This window comes from Taeniopygia guttata, chromosome 2, assembly GCF_048771995.1.
Source record: "Taeniopygia guttata chromosome 2, bTaeGut7.mat, whole genome shotgun sequence".
NCBI lineage: Eukaryota > Metazoa > Chordata > Aves > Passeriformes > Estrildidae > Taeniopygia > Taeniopygia guttata.
Window position 1 is genome coordinate 87,872,345 of NC_133026.1, and position 24,696 is coordinate 87,897,040.

Below are 24,696 nucleotides of genomic sequence, written 5' to 3' on the forward strand. Positions count from 1 at the left end.
AATTAAGATGCTTAAGTCCCCAGATCACAAAATTCAGCATCTCCATCTTGTCTAAAACTATTGCAAGGAATAGCTGGGGCTGGAGAGGATCTCTGGAGGTCCCCCTGCGCTAGCAGGTTCACCTGGAGCAGGCTGCAGAAGATCACATCTAGGCAGGCTTTTAGTATCTCCAGAAAAGGAGATTCCAGAACCTTTTTGGGCAGCCTGTTCCAGGGCTCCACCACTCTTAAAGATCATCCTCTTCATCATTGGATAGAAGTTCCTGTGCTTCAGTTTGTTCCCACTGCCCCTTGTCCTGTCACTGAGCACACTTCTTGCTCTTAAAATATGGAAGTAACTACACACTCACAATAAAAGTGTTACAACTATATACAGATCAGCACATTCAAACAAATAAAAGACTTGTAGTTACTTTATTTAGACACATTTTGTGTTTTCGCTGTCCATTTTGACAGATAAGTGAAAGAACATAAGCTGTTCTGCATTCCACTTTTAATAAAAGTACAGTAAGCCACAGCAGGATACAAGCTGGAGGAAGATTTTGTCAGCATTTTCCATGCATTGCTAAGTGAATTCTGGTTCGCTTGTACTATGCTTATGTACACTGGCCCCTCTGGGACAGGGCTTCAAGTGAGATGGAAGCTGCTAGTATGAGCGGATCGCTGGTGGGACGGTCTGGCAATCTTCCTCATTCAAAGTCTTGTCAATCACTGGTCTGTACTTCAAGGTAACCTAAAATAAAGGGGAACAAAGAACTTCAGGACAACAGGATTAGAGAATGAAATCCAAAAAACCCCAACAGTTAAGATTTTTATAGGGTCAGAATTCAGTTGTCTTTGAAATACCATAAAGCTGGTTCTACTAAACATCCAACAACACGTTTTGTCACCATTAGGAGAAAAAAGCTTTTGAATTTATCTGACACAAGGGGAAACACAATTCCAGCTCAAATAGCAAAGTCACTTCCCAAAGATCAACAGTGCAGGATTATCACAATTTCCAAGGCTGTTGATGAGAACACAGCTGTTAACAGCAAAAAAGATCCTCAAGCACTATGCTCGAAGTACCTTCCCAGTTGGGATATCCACGTATGACAGGGTGTGCTTTCTCCAGTGCTCCTCAAATGGCTTCCGCTGCTGGCCTTGGAGTGGCTTAGAGTAGTCAAACTCATCCACCCGTAACTAGGGAGAAAATGAGATTAGTACAGACCAGAAGCTGTATCTGCAAATCACTTTACAACCACGAGGTTAGCTGCATTTCAATTACACCTGTAACCCAGCATGTCTCTGAATACACAGCAAGCTTTCTCTTAACACTGCCCATGTCCAATTTGAAATGCTCAGGCTTAACAAGGGCTCTACGGTAACTTTCCTTGCATAGGACAATTACTCTGTTTATGCATCTTTGTGTCCTGTTTATGCATCCATTATATTATTACTATAGTCCTGGTTTAGAGGTCTCTAAGCACTCAGATATGCACATGGAACAACTCCTCTCAAGATCATTCCCAGTGTTACATATATTGGTCCTTTTATAAATAACAAATAAGAGACAGAGCATAACAAATAGGACCCCAAACAAATACTACACTAATCTAAACACTGAAGACTGTACTTTGAAGATGTTACAATTTAAAAATAATCCATCTGAGGACACCTAACAAAGAGATTCAAGCCTACATTCAGGTCACAGAAAACATTTATACCTTATAATCCTCTCTGGCATGCGCACCCCGTGACTCTTTGCGAGCTTCAGCACCGTAAATAGTTTGTAGAGCACAAAGCATCAGGTTCTGCAGTTCAAGTGTCTCCACCAAGTCAGTGTTCCACACAATACCTGGTAAAATATTAAAATACTATGGAAGATGTTCTACAAACAAAAGAAATACATGAGCGTGAACCAAAGGTGCATCATCAGATGCATTTAAATAACCAAGTTCTCTTAAATTACACCACAAGATAATGGCAGTATCTGTCTGATCTGTCTGCATTGTGATCTGCTCAGCTGGAGAAATGAAAACTGAGTGTGCTCAGCCTGTGAAAGTCTTGCTACCTCTCTGCAACTCCCACCTTTCAGAAGATTCTAACAAAGCTCATCATTCATCTTAGTATTTGGACAAGTTCACATCGTGTTCTGAGGGCAGTTTGTACCCTACACAATTAAATCCAATTTCAGTCTCTGCTTCTTTGAAAGATTTTTCAGCCAGAAAACAACTGCAAAGGTCAAGTATTTTACCTGATTACCATGTTTAGTAAGTAGGGCTCTACAAAATATTTTGAAAGATTCAAAACAATCAAAATCTTCCGCCAAAAATTCAAGAAACGCATTAGGTTTACAGAAAAAAAAAAAAGAAAAACCAAACCCAAATACAAAGCCACCAACACTCTTCCCAGAGTACTCTGGACAAGGTGTGTTCTTTAATATCAAATTACCTCTGTCAAAAGTCTTTAGATGAGCCAGATCACCATAAATCTGGCTAAGTTTCTCACAGCCTTCTTGGAGTACAGAACCAGTACGAAATACAGCAGCATGGTTTTGCATTGCCTGCAACACAGTAAAACAAAATCAGTTTGATATACTGCATATGAAAGCATGTAACTTCCTTAGCTCCAGAAAAGTTTGATACAGAGCTGTTCTGAGTCCAAACTTGTCTGCGGCCTGAAAAACACCACATTCTTCCATTCACCCCAAACAACTGAAACCCCACTCTATTATACAGCAGGTGAACTACACAAGGGAATGACCATGAAGGGAAGAAGGAATTAACAAGTGATATCACCTTTGCTGCATACACAATCTTCTCACACACTTTTTCTTCTGCATGGCAAATCCTGAAGTGCACTTTGCCAAGCACCAAACTCCAGTTGCTTGCAGCTTGTCCCACCCTATCCCTGAGAGTTTCCCCAGGCTTACCTTCTGCATGTTAAGTCGCAATTCTGAAGTTCTTATGCTTCCATTAGCAAACCGTAACTTGTCAAGATTAGCAACTGACTCTTCACCAGCATTTGGTTTAATGGGGGGAACTGGCTCTCCTAATAAGAAAATTTCAGTAAGTTTGGTACTCAGGCTTGGGTTTGTTTACTGGCAGTTTCAGAGACTATCAATAACTAAAAATCAGATTTAAGTAAAACATAATCTGTTTTCTTCCTCTGAGGTACACACTAAGTGTAACTTTCCTGAACTCCCACCAATTGTATCCATATATTTAAAGTTCTCAGTGGAATATGAATCCCATTCTTTCCTACAACAATTAATAAAGATTTTACATGTTTGGCAAGATTCTGCTGTTCATTCCTTTGAAGCAGCACTTGATGAAAATTCTTCTAAACTATGGAATAAGCCCATGTTCTGTACCACCTACTGCTATGCTTTCCTCATCTCCTCACTCCCAAACCTCCCACCTTTTCTTGGATGTGTAAGGGACCAGGAACAGTCAATAAGCCTGGCAGTTAAGACATAAGCTCTACATCTTGCCTCTAATATTGGAAGGTACATATTACTGGGCAACAAAGCAGAAACAGCATTTTACTAGCACAGTTCATCTCACACGTAGCTTAGCATTCAGAATAATAAACCCCCTTCTACAATTTCTAACTCTGAAGAGCCACAGAAGGATTCAAAAAAATGTTGGCACAAAGCTGGACCAAATAGGCACCACAAGATCTAGGCTGATTCCATGAGGAATCATCAGTCTCAGCAGTTGATGCAGTTTGGACATCACACAGTAAGAAAACAGATGACTATTTGTGGATTCCAGCTGCTCTGGTAACCTAACTGCCACGTCCACTATTTTGTTGGGGGTTGGAAGGGAGGTCTTGCTTCTTTGTTTTCTCAGGTCAACAATTGTTGCTAAATCAGATTATTTTAAAATATGTAAGATTCAGCAGTGAGAATCCAGTGAATGAGATATTGCAATTTTTAATATCTCCCTCTCACCACTTGCACATCAGTTTTTACAAATAAATCAGCAAGGTGGCAGCAAATTCCACTATACTGAAGTGCCAAGTGTAAAACAGATTACATTTTTATGTAGAAGATGGTGCAGAATATAGAAAATACAGTCTTCGCATTCAGTAGTCTGTGTTAATTTGTCAAAAATCCTAACTGCTCTTGCCAATAGCATTGGCTCAATTCTAGTTTTTCAAGGATTACAAAGCAAATAGTAACGTCAAAACATTTGCGTGGCACAGAACATGCCTACCAAAAGCATAAACACCAATTTCTTCCTTTTCAAACAAGTAAGAGCCTATGAGTGTCATTCTAAATTTGAATCAGATAGCAACAATTCGTTGTTGGGCAGAAATTACATCATGAATGTAATTCATGCAAATGTCTAGAAAACTGAGACTTACCAGGCTTGCATGTATTTGCAATAGTGAGGGCACAAGCACGACCGAAGACCACCAAATCCAGAAGGGAGTTTGCTCCAAGTCGATTTGCGCCATGGACGGATGCAGAGGCTGCTTCCCCGCAGGCGTACAACCCAGGCACCACCTTATCCTCACCGTTCACGTGTGTGATCACCTGACAGGGCACACACTCCATTAACACCCAGCCACTGAAAACACTCTGAAACAGTGCTAACCTCCTTAACTGCAAAGGCCACGTCCATGTAAGGATGGAGCACAGCAACCTAAAGTTTCTTCCAACCCTAAACACAGAATTATCTTAGCTCTAAAGGGCAAATAGAAATGCAATTACATTTACATCTGTATATAAATGCAGACAGGACTAAAGCCCAAGATTTCCTTATATATTCTTATGAGGAGTGCATAGTTCTGCTTCACCACAATTCTGCAGCAAGTCAGAAATGCACAGGATTAAGTCTAATCTGCACATGCTTCCAAGGCAAAATTTTACATTGAAATTTAACAAGTACATGTAGAGACAAATTCAATTGACACCATCACACTGATTTCCAACTAGTGTCAGTTGGAGGATCTGCTTTACTGTTTAGATTACATGAACTACAGAGGAATAATACATATTAACTCATGCTACAGAATGCAACAGAGCCCTCCTTTGATCTATGTTCAATTACATTATCCTCAGCTCAAGTAACAGAGGATTGTTGTCAGACCTGACAGTAACTTTTAGACGTTTCTTGGAATTCCCATCTCTAGATGGACTGGAATGTGGTTATCAAGTAATTAAAAAAAAACCCTAAAACATTGTGTGTTTTAAGTACTCTGACATCATTATTATCTTATTATTAACAATAGCATTAACCATCCTTACATTTATGAAAGACATTCTTAATGCTTTTCTATTTGGGAAGTAATTTCCTAGTATGATGATGAAAACACAGCCCAAAAGTGACGTGTATTCCTCACCTGGCCTTTGTAGTTAGTAGGAATACCTCCCATATTATAATGCACAGTAGGCAGGACAGGGATAGGCTCTTTAGTGACATCAACTCCAGCGAATATCATGGCTGTTTCAGAAATCCCTGGGAGACGGGTTGCCAGCTGCTCTGGTGGCAAATGGTGCAACTGCAAGTACACATGGTCTTTTTCAGGACCACAACCCCTAGCAAAAAAAAAAAAAGCAACACTGGAATAGATAACAGGAATTAACAAACACTACTAGCATTTCTAATCTAGTTTGTTTCACTTGTGGAAATAAATAAAGGTTATTTTTCAAATGTTATCTACTAAAAATTAATATCTAGCATATTTAATAAGACTGTGGTACTTGGCTGAACTGAGGCCATTTTCCAACTCCCAGCTTTCTTTTCACAGTATTTCACATTATTTAAGACTTTCAACTATTACATCTCTGCAGAAATATGTAAAACTTGGTAATTAGTCAAGAGAACAGAGCACCAAAGTATTTTGTTTGCAGTAATAGCATATACATTAAACTTGTTTGAGCAACTGAATTCAAACAGGAGACTCTGAACATCATCTGTTCTCTGTATCATTAGGAATCTACAAGAAAGATTTCTGCCTTACACAGAGATCAGCATAACAGTCATTAAAACTCACTCTCATTAATTACTATGTGCTTATCAAATGAACTATTGCACTTCACAGTCTAGCATGATTAAGAGTTCATTCTGCAGCTTTGTTAAGAGCATTTAACTAACCTTCCTTCACGGATTTCTATGGTCATAGAACGAGACACAACATCCCTTGAAGCCAGATCCTTGGCAACAGGTGCATATCTCTCCATGAACCTTTCACCTTGACTGTTGATCAGAATACCTCCCTCTCCACGACATCCTTCTGTGATAAGGCAGCCAGCCCCATAGATACCTGTTCAAGAATGAAAATGCCATCAAAAGAGATTTTGCCACACACCTTCACAATCAAGGTGAACCAGTGCTCATAATGAACAAGGTCTTCTAAAAATAATCAAGAGGTGCAGATTTTATTCCACCCTAATAATACTTCTAGGAGCTATCCCTCAAGTGTTGTTATTCCTTTTAAACACACTTTCCGAAAGGTAAGCAAGTTGATTTGAAACACCCACAGTATTTCAAATATTAAAACTGGAAGTGATCTGCACTTACCAGTACGTCAGGAGAATTTAAGACCTCGTAGACCTTCAGCAATTATTTTAAGATTTTTAATAAATCTGAAGTTAATTATTTCAAGATCCATTTGTTAATTTTTTTCCCCTCTTCTGTACTAAAGCAGTACAGGATGGAACATAAAAGCTTACTTCGTTATCCTTTTCCTTTAGAGAAGGAAGGCCTATCTGTTATTCTGCAGCATTGGTCATCACAGAAAACAAAAATGCAAACTAACTCATGCACTTGATAATTATCTTAAAAGCTACAGAATTATCATACAAACAGTGAAGCTTAACTAGAAAAACTTGAACTAAGTCAAAGGAACATTGGATCTCTATCATATAACAATAACACTGTAAAATTATGCAAACCATTTACAAAAATCGCATCATGAGTTAAAATGAAGCATTTAGTTAGCTACAAATATAGTTTGTGATCATTGTTATCCATAGTTTAGATACTGATCACATGCTAGAAAACAACAGTTCTATATATATACCTTAACTTCAACTACCCCACTCCATTGAAGATGCCAGTATATAATTCCCTAACATTTGCACCTATCCCATTACTCTTGTATCTAATATCAAACCCCTTAAAATATGAAGGACAATGAAATGTAAGCGGTAGTTTCAGCTTGTAATTCATAAAACTTCTTACTTAGTATTGTAAGGCCAGCACCTCAAAATATGAAACACTCTTTTTAATACTAAACTGCTCTTTAAATTAGAACAGCTGAGACCTCTATCACATTATATGCCTTATTCTCAAATTTATATTCAACAACAGCTGCAGACAAGTTTAAACACACATCACTCAAAATCAACTACTCAAATGCCGCAGAAAAGTGCAAACTGACTTGAGCCCATCATGCTTGAGGTGACATCATGCTGGTGACCTGTCACTAGTGGGGTCCCACAGGGCTTTGTCTTGAGTCCTGTGCTTTTCATAAATGACATAAAGGACATAAGATTATAAGGGATACTGAGCAAGTTTGCAGACACTGCAAAACTGGGAGGAGCTGTTGATGCCCTCAGTGGCAGGGAGGCCCTGCAGAAAGACCCCAGCAAATTAAGAGGGCTGGGCAATCACCAACTGTATGAAGTACAGCAAGGGAACACACTGGATTCTGCACCTGGGATGGAGCTGCCCTGGATATACGGACAGACTGGAGAATGAGCTGCTGGAAAGCAGTGCCATGGAAAGGGACCTGGGGGTCCTGGTCAATGGCAAATTGACCATGAGCCAGCAGTGCCCTGGCAGCCAGGAGGGCCAAACGTGTCCAGGGGGGCATCAGGCACAGCACCAGCAGCCAGGCAAGGGAGGGGATTGTCCCACTCTGTTCTGCACTGGGACAGCCTCACCTCGAGTGCTGGGGGCTGTTTTGGGTGCCACAATATAAGAAAGACATTAAACAATTAGAGAGCATCTAAAGGAGTGCAACAAGGAAGGTGAAGTGCCTTGAGGGGAAGCCGGATGAGGAGCAGCTGAGATCATTTGGTCTGTCCACCCTGGAGGAGACTGAGGGGAGACCTCAATGCAGTCTGCAACTTCCTTGTGAGGGGAAGAGGAGGGGCAGACACTAATCTCTTCTCTGTGGTGATCAGTGACAAGACCCCAGGGAATGGCCTGAAGTTGTGTCAGGGAAGGTTTAGGTTGGATATTAGGAAAAGGTTTTTCACCCAGAGGGTGGCTGGGCACCAGAACAGGCTCCCCAGGACCAGGTTACAGGACCAAGCCAGATAAAGTTCATGAAGTGTTTGGACACTGCTCTCAGGCACATGGTGTGACTCTTGGGGTGTCCTGTGCAGGGCCAGGAGTTGGACTCGAAGAACCTGATGGGTCCCTTCAAACTCAGCATGTTGTGTAATTCTGTGACATTTTAAAACAACATAAAAATCTGTTAAACTCATTAAAAATAATGTTGTAAGCACTCTTTCATATTCCGTACCTGTAGGGTGAAACTGCACAAATTCTAAGTCCTGGCAAGGGAGCCCAGCTCGTGTGACCATGGCAGTGCCATCACCAGTACTGGTATGAGCAGACGTGCAGCTGAAGTAAGTGCGGCCATACCCACTGCAGAACAAAAAGTTATCAGAATTAACAGGAAGAAAAATTAAAACATCACTACAACATACCTCTATGCTGTTTGCACAGCAGTGGAAAGGGTTAATAAGAAAAGTGCTTAAGTTTTACCATCTCCTATACTGTTTCAATCAAAAGAAAACAAAACTGGTTTAAGCCCAGTTTTGCTCAACCATACTTGAAAAATGGCTGGCAACAGAAGGTTGAAGAAAAAGAAAATTAATTAAATCCAAAGCAGGATTGTTAGGTTAGTATCAGAAGCCTTTCTGCCAGAAAAAAAAAAAAAAGATTATTTCAAAAAGTTCTCTCAATTCATACCATTCAGTTTCATTTGAACGGTCACCAGCAGTTTTATAAAAAATAGCACATAATGATGGTTTAGATTGCCCATATGGTCCTGGTTTTATATTCTTAGATTTAAAAACTTAGTTGTCTGGGTATTAAACATGAATTATTATGCTGCAAACATCTAGGTTAGCCTCCAACATTATTGAGAACAGCCAATCAGCCCAATTTCAGGACAAACTCTCAGAAGAAATAGCAATGTACATATTCCATGTACCCCAAAGTACATAAGCATGAAAAACACGTCAGAAAGACAAATTATGTAGGCAACTTTTTATAAATTTATTAATAAGTGTATCTTTCACAGATACATTTATAAATATTTTTCATATTGAAATAGGAGAGAGCCATAAGAAGCAAAAGACTAATGCAAATAGCATTCTAATAAACATACACAGACTTTGCAACCAAGTAATGTTAAGTTACAATCATATTATGATAATGTTATCCTAGTACAGTTAGAATTATAGTGGCAGTATCTTAATGAAATAGAGTCTCTGGAATTTTGACAAAAGCTGTTTCCTACAGGAAGTTCAGAACTCTACAGACAGACACGTTGGCAGCATTGCAACAATGTCTGTTTTAAACAGCACTTTTTAAAAATCAAAGACCATTTGAATCATATATATTACTCTTACACATTCTTACTTTATGCCATTTTTCTAGAATTCAAAGTTAAGACTTCATACCAAATTTATAGTTGGTCACAAAATTAGCACGTGCCTTCTTTCAGAGGGAATGAAATTCCTGAATTCAGTTATATTCCTCATAGTGTTGGGGAATGAACTTATAAATTATGTTCTCTCAGCCAATGCATCTTTTCTACACTGTGGATCTGAACACACATACAAGCATACAAACTTCCAGCTGGTTACACTCCCAAGTTGTGGTCCTTCATCACAAGAGTTACATTACCCAGTGGCGATGACTGTGTTCTTTGCTCTAAAACGATGTATGGTTCCATCTTCAATGCAGAGGGCAATAACACCACGGCATTCTCCATTCTCCATAAGTAAGTCCAAGGCAAAATATTCAACAAAGTAGCTTGTATCATATCGTAGAGACTGGAGGAAAATTACAAAAGGAACTTTTACTGAAGTAACCTCTCTTCAAAACTGTCAATGCACATGGGCTGTATCAGAATAAAAAAAACATCCCCACCACCTCTCAGGAAGACTGTTTCCTCCTAACTATTTATTAAAGAACTTATTAATCTCTTCAAGTTTAAAAGATGCAAGTAGTGGCAAAAGCCATTAATTCTGAGCAGTCAGGAGCTAGGCAGCAGGACCTGTCATTTCAGTCTACATTTGGCAACATGTAGCTACCTGCAGCGCTCCATACATGTGGAAGCACGTGCACTACAGCTCTCACAGAGAAATGAGAAACACCTCCAGGAGCCCAATAAACCAGCAGGAGCAGCAGGCACCGAGTCAAGCATTCTTTCATGCCCTCAGGGATCAGAGAGGTGTTTGGCAGCATGGAGCATTTGTATTGCAGCAGCACACACACTGCAAACTGGAGGAGAGCAATTAGCTGGCTACCAAGTAAATAAAAACAGTACCTAGCAGGTACTTGGATTTCTGGTTTCAAGTAGCTCACTACCATTTTCAATCAGCCAACACTTCCCTCAATTATGGTTTGTAGAATTAATAGGCAGACATACTGGAACACTAGTCACTTACTTGCCATAGAACAAGCTCAGGAATGCACAGTAGGCCTTAATTAATTTACACCTTGTTTCCCCCTCCTCCCAGTTTGAACATGAGTGAAAAAAAAATCCTGGCTTGTACCTCTTTTCAGAGTTTCCCAATGCTGCTTTGTCAAATTTTTGGAAAAAAAGGGCTTTTGGGGAAAAGTTGTCATAAATTCTCTTTGGGTCTAATTAACAGACAGAAAAGTACTAACAGTGCAGAACTAGTCCAGACCACAAAACTGACAGTGTACACTATTTAGCATCTACTGTCTTCACCCCACCACATTGCCGAAGGAAGGAAGATAACCCAGAATTGCTATAAGCCATTCCCCTGGAATCCTCACTTGTGTATGAATAGCTATATGTGTGTTTGGTTTTGCGTTTCATTTTTTTTTTTCAAACTCTAGGGGGAAAAAAAAAAATCAGTAAATGCAAACTCAAAAACCCAAACCAAGTTAAGTTCATAACTGCTTACCCTGCCATACAGAGTATGTAAGAGTGAATGTCCAGTCCTGTCTGCAACACAACAGCATCTGTGGGCCTGTCCTCCTTTTCCAAACTGAAGACTCTGTCCACCAAATGCACGCTGATAGATTTTTCCTTCTTCAGTTCTGCTGAATGGCATCCCGTAATTTTCCAGCTGTTGAACCCAAATACGAGCATCAGAAACTCTTGTGCATCACCATACGATGAGTTATTTTAAGAAGATCTCCTTGGAAGCCAGCCTGCGTTATTTATAACTACAGCTGACATCAAATCCCATGAGTCTCACCTCTATCACCGCAGCTGGGGCTTGCTCAGTCATGTAGTGTATGGCATCCTGGTCACCCAGCCAGTCCGACCCTTTCACTGTGTCATAGAAATGCCACCTCCAGTTATCATCCTCCATGTTCCCCAGAGCTGCATTGATCCCTCCCTGAAAATGAAAATTCATTTTCTTGGAATTATATTACTCAAATACAGCTTTAGTAGGTTTACCTCATTTCTATTAAAAATCACATACCAGATATGCACCTGTGCACAAGAAATATAGTTAAGCCAGATTTAATGTGGCTGTGCAACTCCTCAGTTTCACAATGGCTTGTCCTACTTTTTTATGTAACACAGTGAATCACAGTTACATGACAGGCAAAGAAACAGCACTGCAATTTGATAGTGTTTAGAAATGGGGAAGAAAAAAGAGGCAGTATAATGAAATAAAAACAGAAGGGGAAATAAGAGTTTTAAGAACAACTGCAAGTGAGAAAACAACTGCATTTAAAAAAATGTGTCTTGCAAGGTCATTAGCTTGGAAGCAAAATGAAATGTACCTGTTACTTAATACAAAGTCTGGCAGTTACAAGTTCATGGTCAAGCTCTTATGATCTTAGAGGTTTTTCCCAAATTTAATGATCCTGTGATTTTATTATATCCTACCCTCTAAAAGTGTCAACTAAATATGAGATATTTATAAAAAGAAGCATGGCCTTGAAACAAGATGTTCAAGTGCCCCATTCCTAGAAGTGTTCAAAGTCAGGTTAGATGGGGCCCTGAGCAATCTAATGTGTGGAATCCCTGCCCATGGCAAGGCCATTGCAACTGGATAACCCCTAATGTCCCTTCTAACCCAAACCATTTTATGATTATTCTACATCCAAATCAGCTTTCTGACAGCAGGCATTTTTTAAACAGTTGCTCTGCCTCATTTCTCACCTGTGCAGCAACAGTATGAGAGCGGGTGGGGAACAGCTTGGTAACACAGGCTGTGTTAAACCCAGCTTCCGACAAACCAAAGGCAGCCCGCAGACCTGCTCCTCCTGCACCCACAACAACTGCATCAAACTCATGGTCCACTACTGGGTATTGTGTAGAAATCTGGAAAAATAAATCGCTTTGTTATGATCACAAATAGTTCAAGATAAGTCAAAAAAGTTTCATAAAAGCACAAGCAGGATTGGTATATTGTTCTCAACAGACTTTTGCAGCAATTGCTACATCTGTTATACCCTCTTGTTTGGAAACTGTCATTAAAAAGGGCCACACACTTCAGCAACTCACTTTCACAAAGCACTTGAACACAGCATTACAGTAAAAGCCCAAATGTTTCATGCCTGTCAAGCATTAAGTGCATGACTGAATCCCAATATAAAAAGCACAGACATACCGAGTCAGACACCTTCGTGGAGGCGTTTTTCTTTCCATAGGCTGTGAAGTGTAAGTTCCGTGCAGGAGCCTGGCACGCTGCTGGCCACTACAGAGAGAAGCCAAGACAACTATTATGGAACAAATGTTTCCACAGGATGGACTTAACGGCACTCTCAGCTACCCTACATTTATAACACATCTTCACTCACCACTGGTAGCACATATCCAAGAGTATTATTCTAGAACTACCTGTACTGAAGTTCTGGCTCTCCTATAATCATGCTGTATAATCAAAAAAGATTTGACCGATGAGAGAATAGCCTGCAGTTAACAGGGTGTCCCAGACTATCCATTATTGAGTTCATCAACAGTGACCAGCCTCTCAGACCTGTCTGAGGCTGCACCGACAGAAGAATATGTCTGCAATTAAAGCTGAAGTATTCCTGCAGTTCTTTCATAATTAAGCAAAGATAAAGCTTTGTGGGAAGCATGGGAAGTAATGGACAATTACTCTCCTGTCAAGTAATTCTCAGAATTTGAATTATTTCAGGTGGTCACAGTACTGAAAATTAAAAAAGGTTGTCAAGAATGCTCTTCCAGCTGAGTATTGCTTCAAAAGTCAGAGATATTTCCATTATTCTTTACAAAACGAGTGACCAATTTAGAACCATTTATTAATACATAAACTTAGCACAAGGATGCAAGTTATGCAGTGCCACTCCCCACCCCTTGACTTGTTCAAAACCAAACCAAACCAACAAACACCACACCCAAATCTACTAAGTATGCAGTCTTTGCTTTGATAACATTAAAACAGCCAGAATGTTAGTCTCCACCTCTCCAAGGTATCGGAACCTGGTATTCCTTCTTTACAAAAGATAAGCCTAACTCAGCATGTATGATTGCTGAGAACAGAAACACAAAGCCACATCAGGAACCTGTCCAGTGACATCAGCACTTCCCTATTTGAAATCTAACCTAAAATGCATTGGAGTGATATCTGCAGCTATTCCATTCAGGGTCCCATCACTCTACAATACACTAACAAGCAGCTCTTCCCTCCCCAAATGTCCACTTCTTCCCGAATCTCTGAAGTGAACTCCGGTACACTTTCCTCAACCTAGTTTTATCATTTCTCATACCAGTTTCCTCAAGTTATCTTCCTGCATAACAGCAAATCTACTGCGTCATTACACTTGCTATCTCTGGTTTCTGCAATCATCTTGGAATGAGATCAGTTCCTATCACCTAATCATAAGGAGTTCCACCAGTACTCTCCTCCGGGCAGCTACTCTCTTCCTGTTTCACACTGCTGTTACCAGGCTCTGAGCATGAACAAAAGCCCATAAAGCAGAAAAACATGTCACACGAAGTCTGAAGGAAACACTGACTGCAGTAATCCTGAATTTTTATGCCACCAGGAGGATCATGGCCCTTTTGAAACTAGAAGTTCAATCAGGGACATCTCACTGCCACCTAAAATATGGAGACACTCCTTAAACATTTCCCTCTCTCTGCAGTTGTCTTTTCTGCACTTGCTTTGTAATACAAGTAAAACTACAGCCCACTTTTGTAATCTCAAGTTTGTTATGGGCATGCAGGATCAGAACAGTGGGAAGAAACTGAAAACTCCCACCTCACCATGGAGAAGAACAAGCCTTCCTGCACAACTTACAGCTCCCTAACACAAACCTGCCAGACTCCTCAGCAGCCCTTTCTGGGCACAACCACCAGCCAGGTTCAAGCAACTCAGATAAACACTGGCTTCCCACACACATCCAGAATCACAGAATGCATTAGGCTGGAAAAGGCCTCTGAGACCATAATGACCACACACCACCGTGTCTAGTAGACCACGGCACTAAGCTTCACATCCAGCCTTTCCTTAAATATTTTCAGGAATGGTAACTCCACCACCTTCCTGGGCAGCCCATTCCAATGTCTAGTCACCCTTGCTGAGAAAAAATTCTTCCTGATGTGCAACATGAGCGTGCCCTGGTGCAGCTTGAGGCCATTTCCTCCCTTCCTGTCACCTCTCCTCAGGCAGTTGTAGAGTGATGAACTCCCTCCTGAACCTCCCTTTTTCCAGGCTTAACACCCCCAGCTCCTCCTCACAGGACTCGTGCTCAGACGCTTCACCAGCTTCGCTGCCTTCTCCGCATTCGCTCCAGCACCTCAGCGTCCTTCGTGAAGCGACAAGCCCAGGACTGAACACGCACTGAGGCGCGGCCTCAGCAGGGCACAGTACAGGAGCACAATCACTTCCCTGGTCTTCCTGCGCGCACTTTTGCTGAAACAGAACGAGTCTGCGGCGAGCTTTCTATCCAGTGTTCGGGCCGCACCGCCAGGCTCCTGCAGGGCCATTCCCCAGCACATCCATCCCATTCCCGCTGCCTCCCTCACAGCCCTGCTCCGGGCCTCAGGCTATGGCGCTCGCTCCCCGAGCCGGGAGGCGCGGCCCAGCCATGCCCACAAACACCTACTCCCAGGCACCTGCCCCGGGACACGAGTTGCGAGGTCGGTGCCGCTCCAAAACAGCACCGGAGGAACCGAACCTGCCGGGGGTGGGCAGATCGCTGGGCGAGTCAAGGTCACAGAGGAGACAGCGGAACCGGACCGCCGCCGGCGGGAAAGCAGGGCAGGGACAAGGACACGGAGAAGGGCAGGAGCAGGGACAGGGACTCACCGCCCGGGAAGCCGCGGCCGGGTGCAGCCAGCGCCTCGCCAGCCCCCGCGCAGCCGCCGCCGCCATCACGCACCGCAGGCTTGGCGGGAGGGGGGAGTGGGAGCAGGAGAGAGCGGGAGAGAAGGGCGCACGCGCGGGGCTCGGCGGGTCAGACCAACAGTACCGAGAGGGGGGACACCCAGAGCCATCCCACGCAAGGGCTGCGTAACGGAAGGTTTGTAAAACAGCTCGTTTCGGGCGTAAAGAACATAAAAAAAAAAACATACTAGAATTGTGTTACTGCCATTATTTTTCTATTTTTCCCTGGTGACCTCCAATACTGTAAGATTCTGCCTCTTTGTCTCTCTGACAACGCCTGAAATTTTGCATAATAAACAGGCCAGAATAACTTTCTGAAGTCGTGAGAAACACCATTTCGTAGACATGAGATTTGAGGAGGGTGAAGGAAAGACCGTGCTGTCTCTGGGACAAAAAGCAGACTCAGCGAGTCCCGACGCTGAAATCCAGGCGCCGCTCACGGCCGCCCCTGGCCCCGGGCGCTAATGGGGTAAAACGGGCCCGGCCGGGGCGGGGCAGCGCCCGGCAGCGCTTTGTTGTCCACCCCTTTTCTCGCGGCTGATGGGCCGGGCCGGGAGGGGGCGGGGCCGGCGAGTGAGTGGCAGCGCCGGGGGTCGCGCGCTCCCGGGCTCGTGCGTGGGGGTCCCGCCGTGGGGGGAACGGGACGGGAACGGGAATGGGAATGGGAATGGGAATGGGCCTGGCAGGCCGTGTCGCGGCCGGGGCTGCCACTCAGGGCGCGGCCAAGCTCCCAAGAGTCGGGGCCGCCGTTCGAAGGGCTCGGGCAGAATTCGCAGTCCCCCAGCGGGAGGAGACGGTGGCGGCGGGAGCGGCCCCGGCCCCTCTGCGCGCTGCTGAGGCCGCGTCTTCCCTCTGTGCATCGCAGGTGCCTTCATGAATAACTTGAATGACCCTCCCAACTGGAACATCCTGCCCAATCGGCGCGATCCCGGCGATGACGGCAGCCGCTGGAATTACGCCCTGCTGGTCCCCATGCTGGGCCTGGCCGCCTTCCGTGAGTAGCGCCGGGCCCCGGCCCGAGGGGCTCCCGGAGCGGTGCGGGGACAGAGCCATGCCCCGCCCGGGCACTCCCCAGGCCTTCTTGGTTATAGTGCTGTAAACAGCCAGCGCTGCTCGTATCGCTAAGGCAAAGACCGCTTTTCATACGCGAAGATGAATCTGTATTTAATAAGCTGCAGTTTACAAAAGTATCTCAAGAAAAATGGATACAGGGTGTGTTGGAAAGCCCAGAGGTAACAATGGCAGATGTTGCTGATGTATTTATTTACTGGGCCTAGAAAATTCTCCATGCAGTATCCACATCGGAAACCTCCAGTTCGTTTCTCCATGACTTCATTTTCCTTCCTAATCTAAGTAGTGCTAGTATGGACAATAAAAGAATAGGGATATTTTATTTCAGAGAAAGCATGATCATTTAAAGTGACTCACTGTGAAACAGGGACCACAGAAATATATTTTGTGGGGACATGTACATAGAAGTGGAGGGCAAGAAAGAAAGTTTTTTACCACTTAGTAGCTTCATTTCAGGCATAGCTAATTAATCATACCCCTTACTGTTACATGTTATACTTGTATCTGAAGTCTCATTTGTGTGCTAGGTTGGATCTGGACCAGAGAATGTCAGAAAGAAATAGAAAAGGAAAAGCAAGAGTACTACAGAAAAGAGTCAACTTTACAAAAAGACCTGGAAGGCAAATACCGGGATATAATCACGGAGAATCGTCGAGCTGTTGCTCATCTGGAGGTGGAGCTGGAAAAGGAACGCAACAGGACCCTGAGTTACCGTGAAGCCCTCGTGTCCCAGAGCCGCAAACTAGTAGAAGAGAGAAAGCTCCTAGAACTGGAGCAGGAGAAGTTGGAGCAAGAAAAACAAGTTCTTTTGCGCTCTGGAGCAGAAGGTACCTTGTACCAGAGTTGCCTGGCAAAGGAAGAAGAGTGGCAACAGAGAGCCAATATTTTACTAAAAGAATTTGAAGAGGGACTGAAGGAAAGACAGGACATCTACTGTAGTCTTTTAGTACCCAGAGGTCAGAGACTAGAAATAGAGAAAAATCTGCTAGTTAAAGCAGCAACTAATCCTGTTGCTATGTCTTTACATATGGAGAGTGGCTTAAAAGATATTTTCAAACATGATAACTACTGTGGCAATGTGCTGAACAGAACCAGAAGTCAAAATGGAAAGCTTATGTGGCTGTATCTGAGATACTGGGAGCTAGCTGTTGAACTGCAGAAATTCAAGAGGGTAGAAAAGGCCATGTTAGGAAAACGCTAAGTAGGGGAAGCAGTGGGATGCTGGGTGATCCACCATGCATGGTAGGGACAATCACAGTTGTAGTCTGAAGCTGTTAAATTCTTCTGCTGTGTTGCCATCTCTCCTCCTTGCACTTGTATTTGCATGGGACGTGTGCAGTGCTGGTGCCTTTCCTCTCACTAACAACAGATGCTCTGGTGAGCTGTGCATGCTCCTGAACTCCGTGAGTGTGTTTGTGTCACAGTATAGAGATACGCCAACTCCCCAGGTATCCGAAGCAGCAAAAGAAAACTCAGTTTAGAGGGAATTGCCTCATTTATGGTCACACTCCAGTAACAGAGAATGGTCATTTGTCTCCCCCAGGTGTGATAGCACATTGTGCTCTTTATCTCTGACCTTTTACGTGGTGTCACAACAATGTCTTTTTTCTTACCATTTTTTTTAAATTTGTTTAAGCAAGACTGATTTTGAGGCATATGTTTGGGAGAGATGTTGGAGCCAGCTGCTTGGCACATGAACCTTACGTGTCTATATGTGCAAATATATAAATATACGCATATGTGCGTGAATGTATATGTAAGTGGATGTGAAAGTATTCTGTGGGTGGAATAGATTGATCCTGTTTCAGATTAGTCAGTCTTGCATTGTCTTCCAGCTTAATATACAATTAGTGCTTTATGAATGAAACATCCAAAAGTTGCTAATTCAGGTAACATATAAAGAAACATTGATGTCTCATTGGCACTCAGGATCCATTATCAAATTCTAGGGAATGTATAAACTGGAAGTTATATTTTCATATACTGGAGATACCTTAAGAATACTTGTTTTTTTCCAGTCAATGTTTTAGTTGTAACCCAACAATGTGCCACCATTATGGATGTCCCCATAATGCTGCTGCTTCCGCCTCTCGGGGCACTGGCTGCCACCTGGGTTGCTTGCAGGAACCTCTTTGCCATTGCATCTGGCTCTGCCTTGGACAGGTCCTGTTTGTGATTTGCAGATGGGAACCTAAATGCAGCCTGCACTGGTAGCCACTGCTCTCTCGTCACCTGTCCCCTTCTCCCAGAACTGAAGTATATACTCTTTCCTGCAGCTCTGAAATTCTGTGCTTGTGGTTCACCACTTTACATACACATGACCATGAAAGCCTACAGATATACAAGCCTACATATATACAAGCTTTGCAAACTTTCAAGAAAGGGAACTTTTTAATTTAGCTAGTAAAATAAAATAGATTTGGTAATAAAATAATAAGTACAGTGAAATAATAAATAAAAAATAAACAGATTTTAAAAATCCAACAACAAACAAAACTTTAGAACCCAGTGCATTTCAAATTCTTAGAACTTTGTATATACTTCGGGTCCTTTTAGCAGTAGAATCCACCTTTTTTCAAATGTGCCATGTATTTAAAATAATAAGATTTTTTTTCTTCCCCCTTTCTAATCCAGTCTTAGACCTCAAAGGGGCAGTGTTTACCCTTATATTTATAACATCTGGGCTTCTCTGTTACTTGACTTCGATTAGTGCTAGTAGGTTGTCAATTTGTTAATTAGCAGTTTATTATTTACTGAGGGCTAGACTTGACAAATGTGTTTGCATTAGGCAATCATGTAGAACCATGGCTTGGAAGCAGTCCAAGCTAAGCGAATGCCCATCTTCCTGCAGATGTGGGGGTTTTCTCTTACTATTTTCTCCTGGTTTCATTTTAGTCTGAGCACAGAAGAGAGTAGATAAATCTTCTGAAACAATGTGCACAATTTAATCCAATTACTGAGTAGAAATATCTAACATGAAACAAAATTCTTGAGTAGAATAGATACTTCCCAGCTACTTGGTTTTCCAGCTGAAATTTTGCTCACCTTGGTAGTACTATTTATACTGTTGTGTTGACTTCTTAATCCTTTTTTCATATTCATTTTTAAAAATAAAGTTGTAGTAGACAAACTTGGAGGAAAAAAGAGAGATCACAAACACCAGAAGGGCCACAGTTTGTCAGGGTGCCAAGCATGTTCTGGTTGGGAGATGCTTTTGCAACTCGAGTTGCTAATCATGTGTGACGCCCTGAGCCAAGCTGCTGCAGCTGGATGTAGGCACGCAGCCTAATTGCCCAAGAGAACAAATTAGTTTGAATAACAGCCCGTGTGTAGTTCTTTGAGGATGTGGAAAGTGACTGTCCAGCTGTGGCACACTTCGCACCTTCCTGCAGGCAGTTAAGCTGCTCAGCTGATTAAGAGCAGACAGTGAATCAGTGCCAGTGTATTTGAGATTGATGCCTTGAATTTGTTTAGGTTAGCCTTAAAAGATCAAAGGTTTTATGCTTTTTCACGTTTTCTTAGTTTGTTATTCATATCACTCAAAATGTTTAAAGAAAATGTAATCAAGGGTAAAATACTGATTTTTCAGTATGAACATGTACATTCAAGCCTTACACACTTGAATGTACAGGGTTGGATGCAATGTAATGAAGGTCTTTCTCTTTTTTAGAAGTGTCATTTGTTTGTACAACTAATTGAACTATTGTTCATGGACACTTTGAAGATCATTTATCAAGACAGAAGGGTTCTTTCAGAAGACTTTTTAAAAATGCATAACTGATTTAGAATCACTGGTCCTGTTAGTTTCTTCCAAAACCCATGTTTGTGGGTATGCAATGTATTTCAGAAATGTTCCCCCTTTGTAGGTTGTTATTCTGAAGATTCTAATGTAAGTTTTATGTTGCCCATCGGTGAATTGGTTAATTGTTTGGAACTACCCATACACATATGTAGAATAATTTGTTTTCAAAGTATTTAATGAACTTATTTTTATTATAAAATTATCACTCAGCTATTAAACAATAACAATTAATAAAACCTTTACATATTTCTGGACTGTTTTGTGACTTGGGCAGTGTGGGTAGGGGAACTGGAATTTGCTACTTTATTCAGACTTTCCAAATTGTAATTTTTTTTTTTTTAATGAGCATGTAAAAATCTTTGGTCTTGGTGCTGAGAAAAGAATATTTTATAAGTTTTTTTTCTTAGGAAAGAACACTGTTAAACAGGTAAGTGCAGAGCATTAACTGAACATGTGGGGTTAAAGGTGACCATCCCTCTGAAAGACTGAGGATATTCCTTTGTCATAATGTTGTGTAGGATATTCTGCCTTCCTCCAGAATCTCTCAGATGTCTCATTCTGCATGTCAGTTGCTTTTCATTTCCCTCATCTTCATCTCTCTATGAAGAGCTGCAATCCAGGTGCTCTAGAACTGTGTTCACTCTGGAAATCCTTGTTCCTGTAATAAAGGATCCTCAATCTGTTTGTATTTGACACAGTTCTTCACCATCCTCTGGCTCTGTAAAGCATGAGTTTGAGCACTCCTGTGTGAGGATGAGAAAACTGATTGTTCCTCTGTGGAGGATACAAGGCAGAAACAGTGGTCAACGGTTCAGGTACTGTGGTGGAATCAAAGGAATTTGAGTGATTGCTGTGAGAAGAGGATGAAAGGCAAGGTTATAGTTGCAGTTGTGGTGCAGCTGGATGTGAAGGCTTTGCTGGTGCGCATGCCAAGGCCCACATTTATTGGTCGTTTATTTAATGCCTGCTCAAGGTGCTTTCAGTGGTCAGTGCATATCTGAGACAGCAGATAGACCTGCTAAGAAGTAACTCACTGAAATTTAGTGTAGCTCAGCAATGAGGCAATGGCCACTTCACAGCAAAACAGCTGCGTGATTGCTGCAACAAAAGCTGAAAGTAAACTGAAAGTAAATGTGCTTCTGGAAACAAAGAGTCTGTGGATGGAAGAGTTTGAAGAGAGCTGATGGAGTCTAAGTGGCAGCTGTTCACAGACATGCACCCCAATAGCCCCGTGCTGAGATCACCCGGGCTGTCCAGCTGTTGGAAAAATGCCTCTTCCCTCTTGTGTTCCTAACAGGTTTATATTTCTGAGATAACTTACCGCAGTCAACAAAATGCTCGGCTGCTGAGGTTGGTGTTTGTGTCACTGGACGCTGCTTACCCCTTGGGGCTGATTGCTCTTCCAGCCGGCAGCCGCATCCTCCGTTTCCCTGAGCTCCGCTGGAGCGCATCTCCTAATGCTGCCCCGTCTGAGCTCTCCGGCCCAAACACCTCTGGGGGTAATAACGAGAAAGGTGAGCAAAACCGCGGTGTTCGGTGACCAAACCAGAATGAACTTGTCTCCACTGAGGTGGGCACTGCGGCAGACCTCTGTGCAAAGGCGGCAGGCGCAGAGGGTTGGCTGTAGTTCAGTAACCTGTTAGCACCTCATTGTGTATTGCAGCACGGGAAAAGAAAACCGTGACAAACTCGATTAAAGAACACTGTTCATTGTTTAATGGAGATGGCAAGAAGCAATCTGCAACTGTCAACATGTTCTGCTGCCTGCTGGAAGAGAGACGCCTGTGGCAAGACAGATCCCAAGCAGTAGCACTTCACTAAGAAATTTAGGGGGATGCTGACCATTATAGAATGGTTTGGGTTGGAAGCAACCTTTAAAAGTTATCTAATTCAACTCGCCTGCAATGAGCAAGGACATCTCCAAACAGAACAGGCTGCTCAGAGCCCCATCCAACCTTACCTTGAATGTTTCCAGGGATGAACACCTACCACCTCTCTAGGCAACCTATGCCAGTGTTTCAAAACCCTTGTTGTAAAAAAATTCTAATTTATGTCTAGTCTAAACCAACTCTCTTTTAGTTTAAAACCATTATCCCTTGTTCTATCACAACAGGCTGTGCTAAATTTTATTCCTATTCATAATAAGCCCCCTTGAAGTACTGAAAGGCTGGAGTAAGGTCCCTCAAATCTTTCCTTCTTCAGGCTGAACAACCCCAGTTTGTTCAGCCTGTCTTCATAGAAGAAGCACGCCAGCCCTCTAATGATGAGATCAATTTGGTGCTGTCCACAGAAGCATTTCTACCCCTATGGTCCTCACCTGTATTTCCCCCCAAAGTTATTCCAAAGGTGAGATGAGTCCAGAGATGGAAGCAATATTTTGGTGATCTTCTGATTGTATGTAGTGAAATATTAAAGACAGCACAACTATTTCCCTAATGTCAAAAAGAAGAGCAAAACAATAAAGTATGCTGCTGCTGGAGCTAATATTGCTTCAGATAAATATTTATATATAAAGTGAAGTAAATATTAGGCAAACCACCAGTATAGACAAACATAAAGATTGTGTCTTTCTGGGAGATAAAAAGGAGAAAGAGGCCACGTGGGCACAGCTCAGTCCTGGATGAACTACACCACACATGCTGTTCATAGCTTCTTCCCTTTTAATTTTTCTGTGGCTAGGGACGCTGCTACTTTCACAATAAACATAAACTGAAAGTTTCTTAGCATGTCATATTACTGAACAAAACTTGTTGACACCATAAAACCACTCCAGAATGGGATGCATGTGGAAGTCATTGTGTGTGACATCCTACCTCTGTTGTGCTCCCAGTAGTCTGGGACAGAGTTCCAACAATAGCTCAGTGCTGTCTTATTTCTCCCTTGCAGTGATACTTGTTGGCACAAGTCGGAACTTCTCTCCAATCTGTAGAAGTTTATAATCTCATGGGAAGAAAGTTAGGCTCCAAAGTTTATTGGATATCTCCAAAGTCTTTGGGTATCCTTGCTTGAACTGCTGTGGGCTAGTGGTAGCAGCTTTCAAACACTCACATAGGAAATCCAATCATGCCAGCTGAAGAGCTGTGAGAGCTGTGCCTTTTGGTTACTTATCAGGTGGAGTTTGAGAACAACAGAGCATAAAACTTAGATCCAGTTAAAGATCTACAGATCATTTATTGGCAAGGTAAACTGCATGACCACCTGCAATTGTTTATTACCCTTAAAACTAAGCAGCTCTGAAATATTTTGCCTGTGTATCTCCCTTTCTAAGATTAAGGTCATTATCCTCCCGTAGGCTGGAGATTTTGAGTCTGCTCTTGAGCCTGGGGCCCCTTTTTTGCACATCTAGTCAAGGGTGTTGGCAGCTTGTAAAAGGGTTTTGTGTTTTCTCCACCTATTTTAAAGGATGGGTTGTCACAGACATTATTTCATTTAACTCCTCCTTCTCCTTCTCCTTCTCCTTCTCCTTCTCCTTCTCCTTCTCCTTCTCCTTCTCCTTCTCCTTCTCCTTCTCCTTCTCCTTCTCCTTCTCCTTCTCCTTCTCCTTCTCCTTCTCCTTCTCCTTCTCCTTCTCCTTCTCCTTCTCCTTCTCCTTCTCCTTCTCCTTCTCCTTATCTTTACATTTCCATCCTTTCCTGGTTTAGGCTCATTACACAAGCAAGAGTAATTGTATTGCTGTATGTAATGCTTTGACTACCAAGTAGAAGCTGACTAGAAAGAAAATGGGATTAAGGCTGGTAAGATATTGCTATAGAATTAATTGGAAGATTTCACTCCAGTATCTGCTGCAGTACTGAGAGGGTCAGAAAATAATGTAGTTAGTACTAACAACCTGGTATATTGCAAGGAATGATGAAAATATCTGGAGAGTTACAGATTTGTCCTATGTCGTACCAGGTATGACAGAATCACAATGAAAGGATCATATTGCATTTCATGCCTGAAACTATTGATTGCAATCTGAAATGTAGTTGCAAACAACGTATATTGCCAGTGGCCTCTGCTTTTCTCATTGGCTTTATATGGAAGGAATTATTTTTTCAAAAGAGTACTCCTGTCCTTCTTCCTATTTGTCCTCCTGTTCACAGGATCCAGATTAAAAAACTTCCCCCAAGGCAGTCTCCTCCAGCCTGTGATGGAGGGCAGAAAAATCATAGAATCGTAGAATATCTTGAATTGGAAAGAATCCAGAAGGATCATCAGGTCCAACTCCCTGCTCTTCACAGGAGCATAGCTGCACATAGCTTTACATAGCAGCTGTAAAAGGTTTTAGTTTGTTTTTAAATTATCTCAAATGT

At 42.3% G+C, this 24,696-nt stretch overlaps 2 protein-coding genes and 1 long non-coding RNA gene across 7 annotated transcripts; 1 reads left to right on the top strand and 2 right to left on the bottom strand.

The window, feature by feature from the left end:
* Nucleotides 1–394: 394 nt before the first annotated feature.
* On the bottom strand, nucleotides 395–15,583 carry SDHA (succinate dehydrogenase complex flavoprotein subunit A). The gene is made up of 15 exons (XM_002189441.7): nucleotides 15,451–15,583; nucleotides 12,784–12,870; nucleotides 12,333–12,494; nucleotides 11,413–11,556; nucleotides 11,116–11,280; nucleotides 9,863–10,011; nucleotides 8,469–8,593; nucleotides 6,089–6,257; nucleotides 5,334–5,529; nucleotides 4,353–4,524; nucleotides 2,914–3,032; nucleotides 2,433–2,544; nucleotides 1,706–1,836; nucleotides 1,068–1,181; nucleotides 395–732 (listed from the first exon to the last, which is right to left on the bottom strand). Exons 1-15 carry the CDS (start codon nucleotides 15,514–15,516, stop codon nucleotides 646–648), a joined length of 1,998 nt encoding a protein of 665 aa, XP_002189477.1. The 5' UTR covers nucleotides 15,517–15,583; the 3' UTR covers nucleotides 395–645.
* Nucleotides 15,559–20,637, top strand: CCDC127 (coiled-coil domain containing 127). Of its 5 annotated transcripts, none has more exons than XM_072924419.1 (3): nucleotides 15,559–15,664; nucleotides 16,394–16,522; nucleotides 17,127–20,637. In XM_072924419.1, exons 2-3 carry the CDS (start codon nucleotides 16,402–16,404, stop codon nucleotides 17,798–17,800), a joined length of 795 nt encoding a protein of 264 aa, XP_072780520.1. In that variant the 5' UTR covers nucleotides 15,559–15,664; nucleotides 16,394–16,401; the 3' UTR covers nucleotides 17,801–20,637. The 5 variants fall into 5 exon arrangements, with proteins under 5 accessions (XP_072780520.1, XP_002189583.1, XP_030121666.1 ...); XM_002189547.7 differs by lacking the exon at nucleotides 15,559–15,664 and adding an exon at nucleotides 15,851–16,101; XM_030265806.4 differs by lacking the exon at nucleotides 15,559–15,664 and adding an exon at nucleotides 15,851–15,997.
* LOC140682379 (uncharacterized) lies at nucleotides 19,162–23,557 on the bottom strand. The gene is made up of 3 exons (XR_012054034.1): nucleotides 23,215–23,557; nucleotides 21,723–21,894; nucleotides 19,162–21,059 (listed from the first exon to the last, which is right to left on the bottom strand). It is a non-coding gene; the product is annotated as an uncharacterized lncRNA (long non-coding RNA).
* Between the last annotated feature and the right edge of the window lie 1,139 nt (nucleotides 23,558–24,696).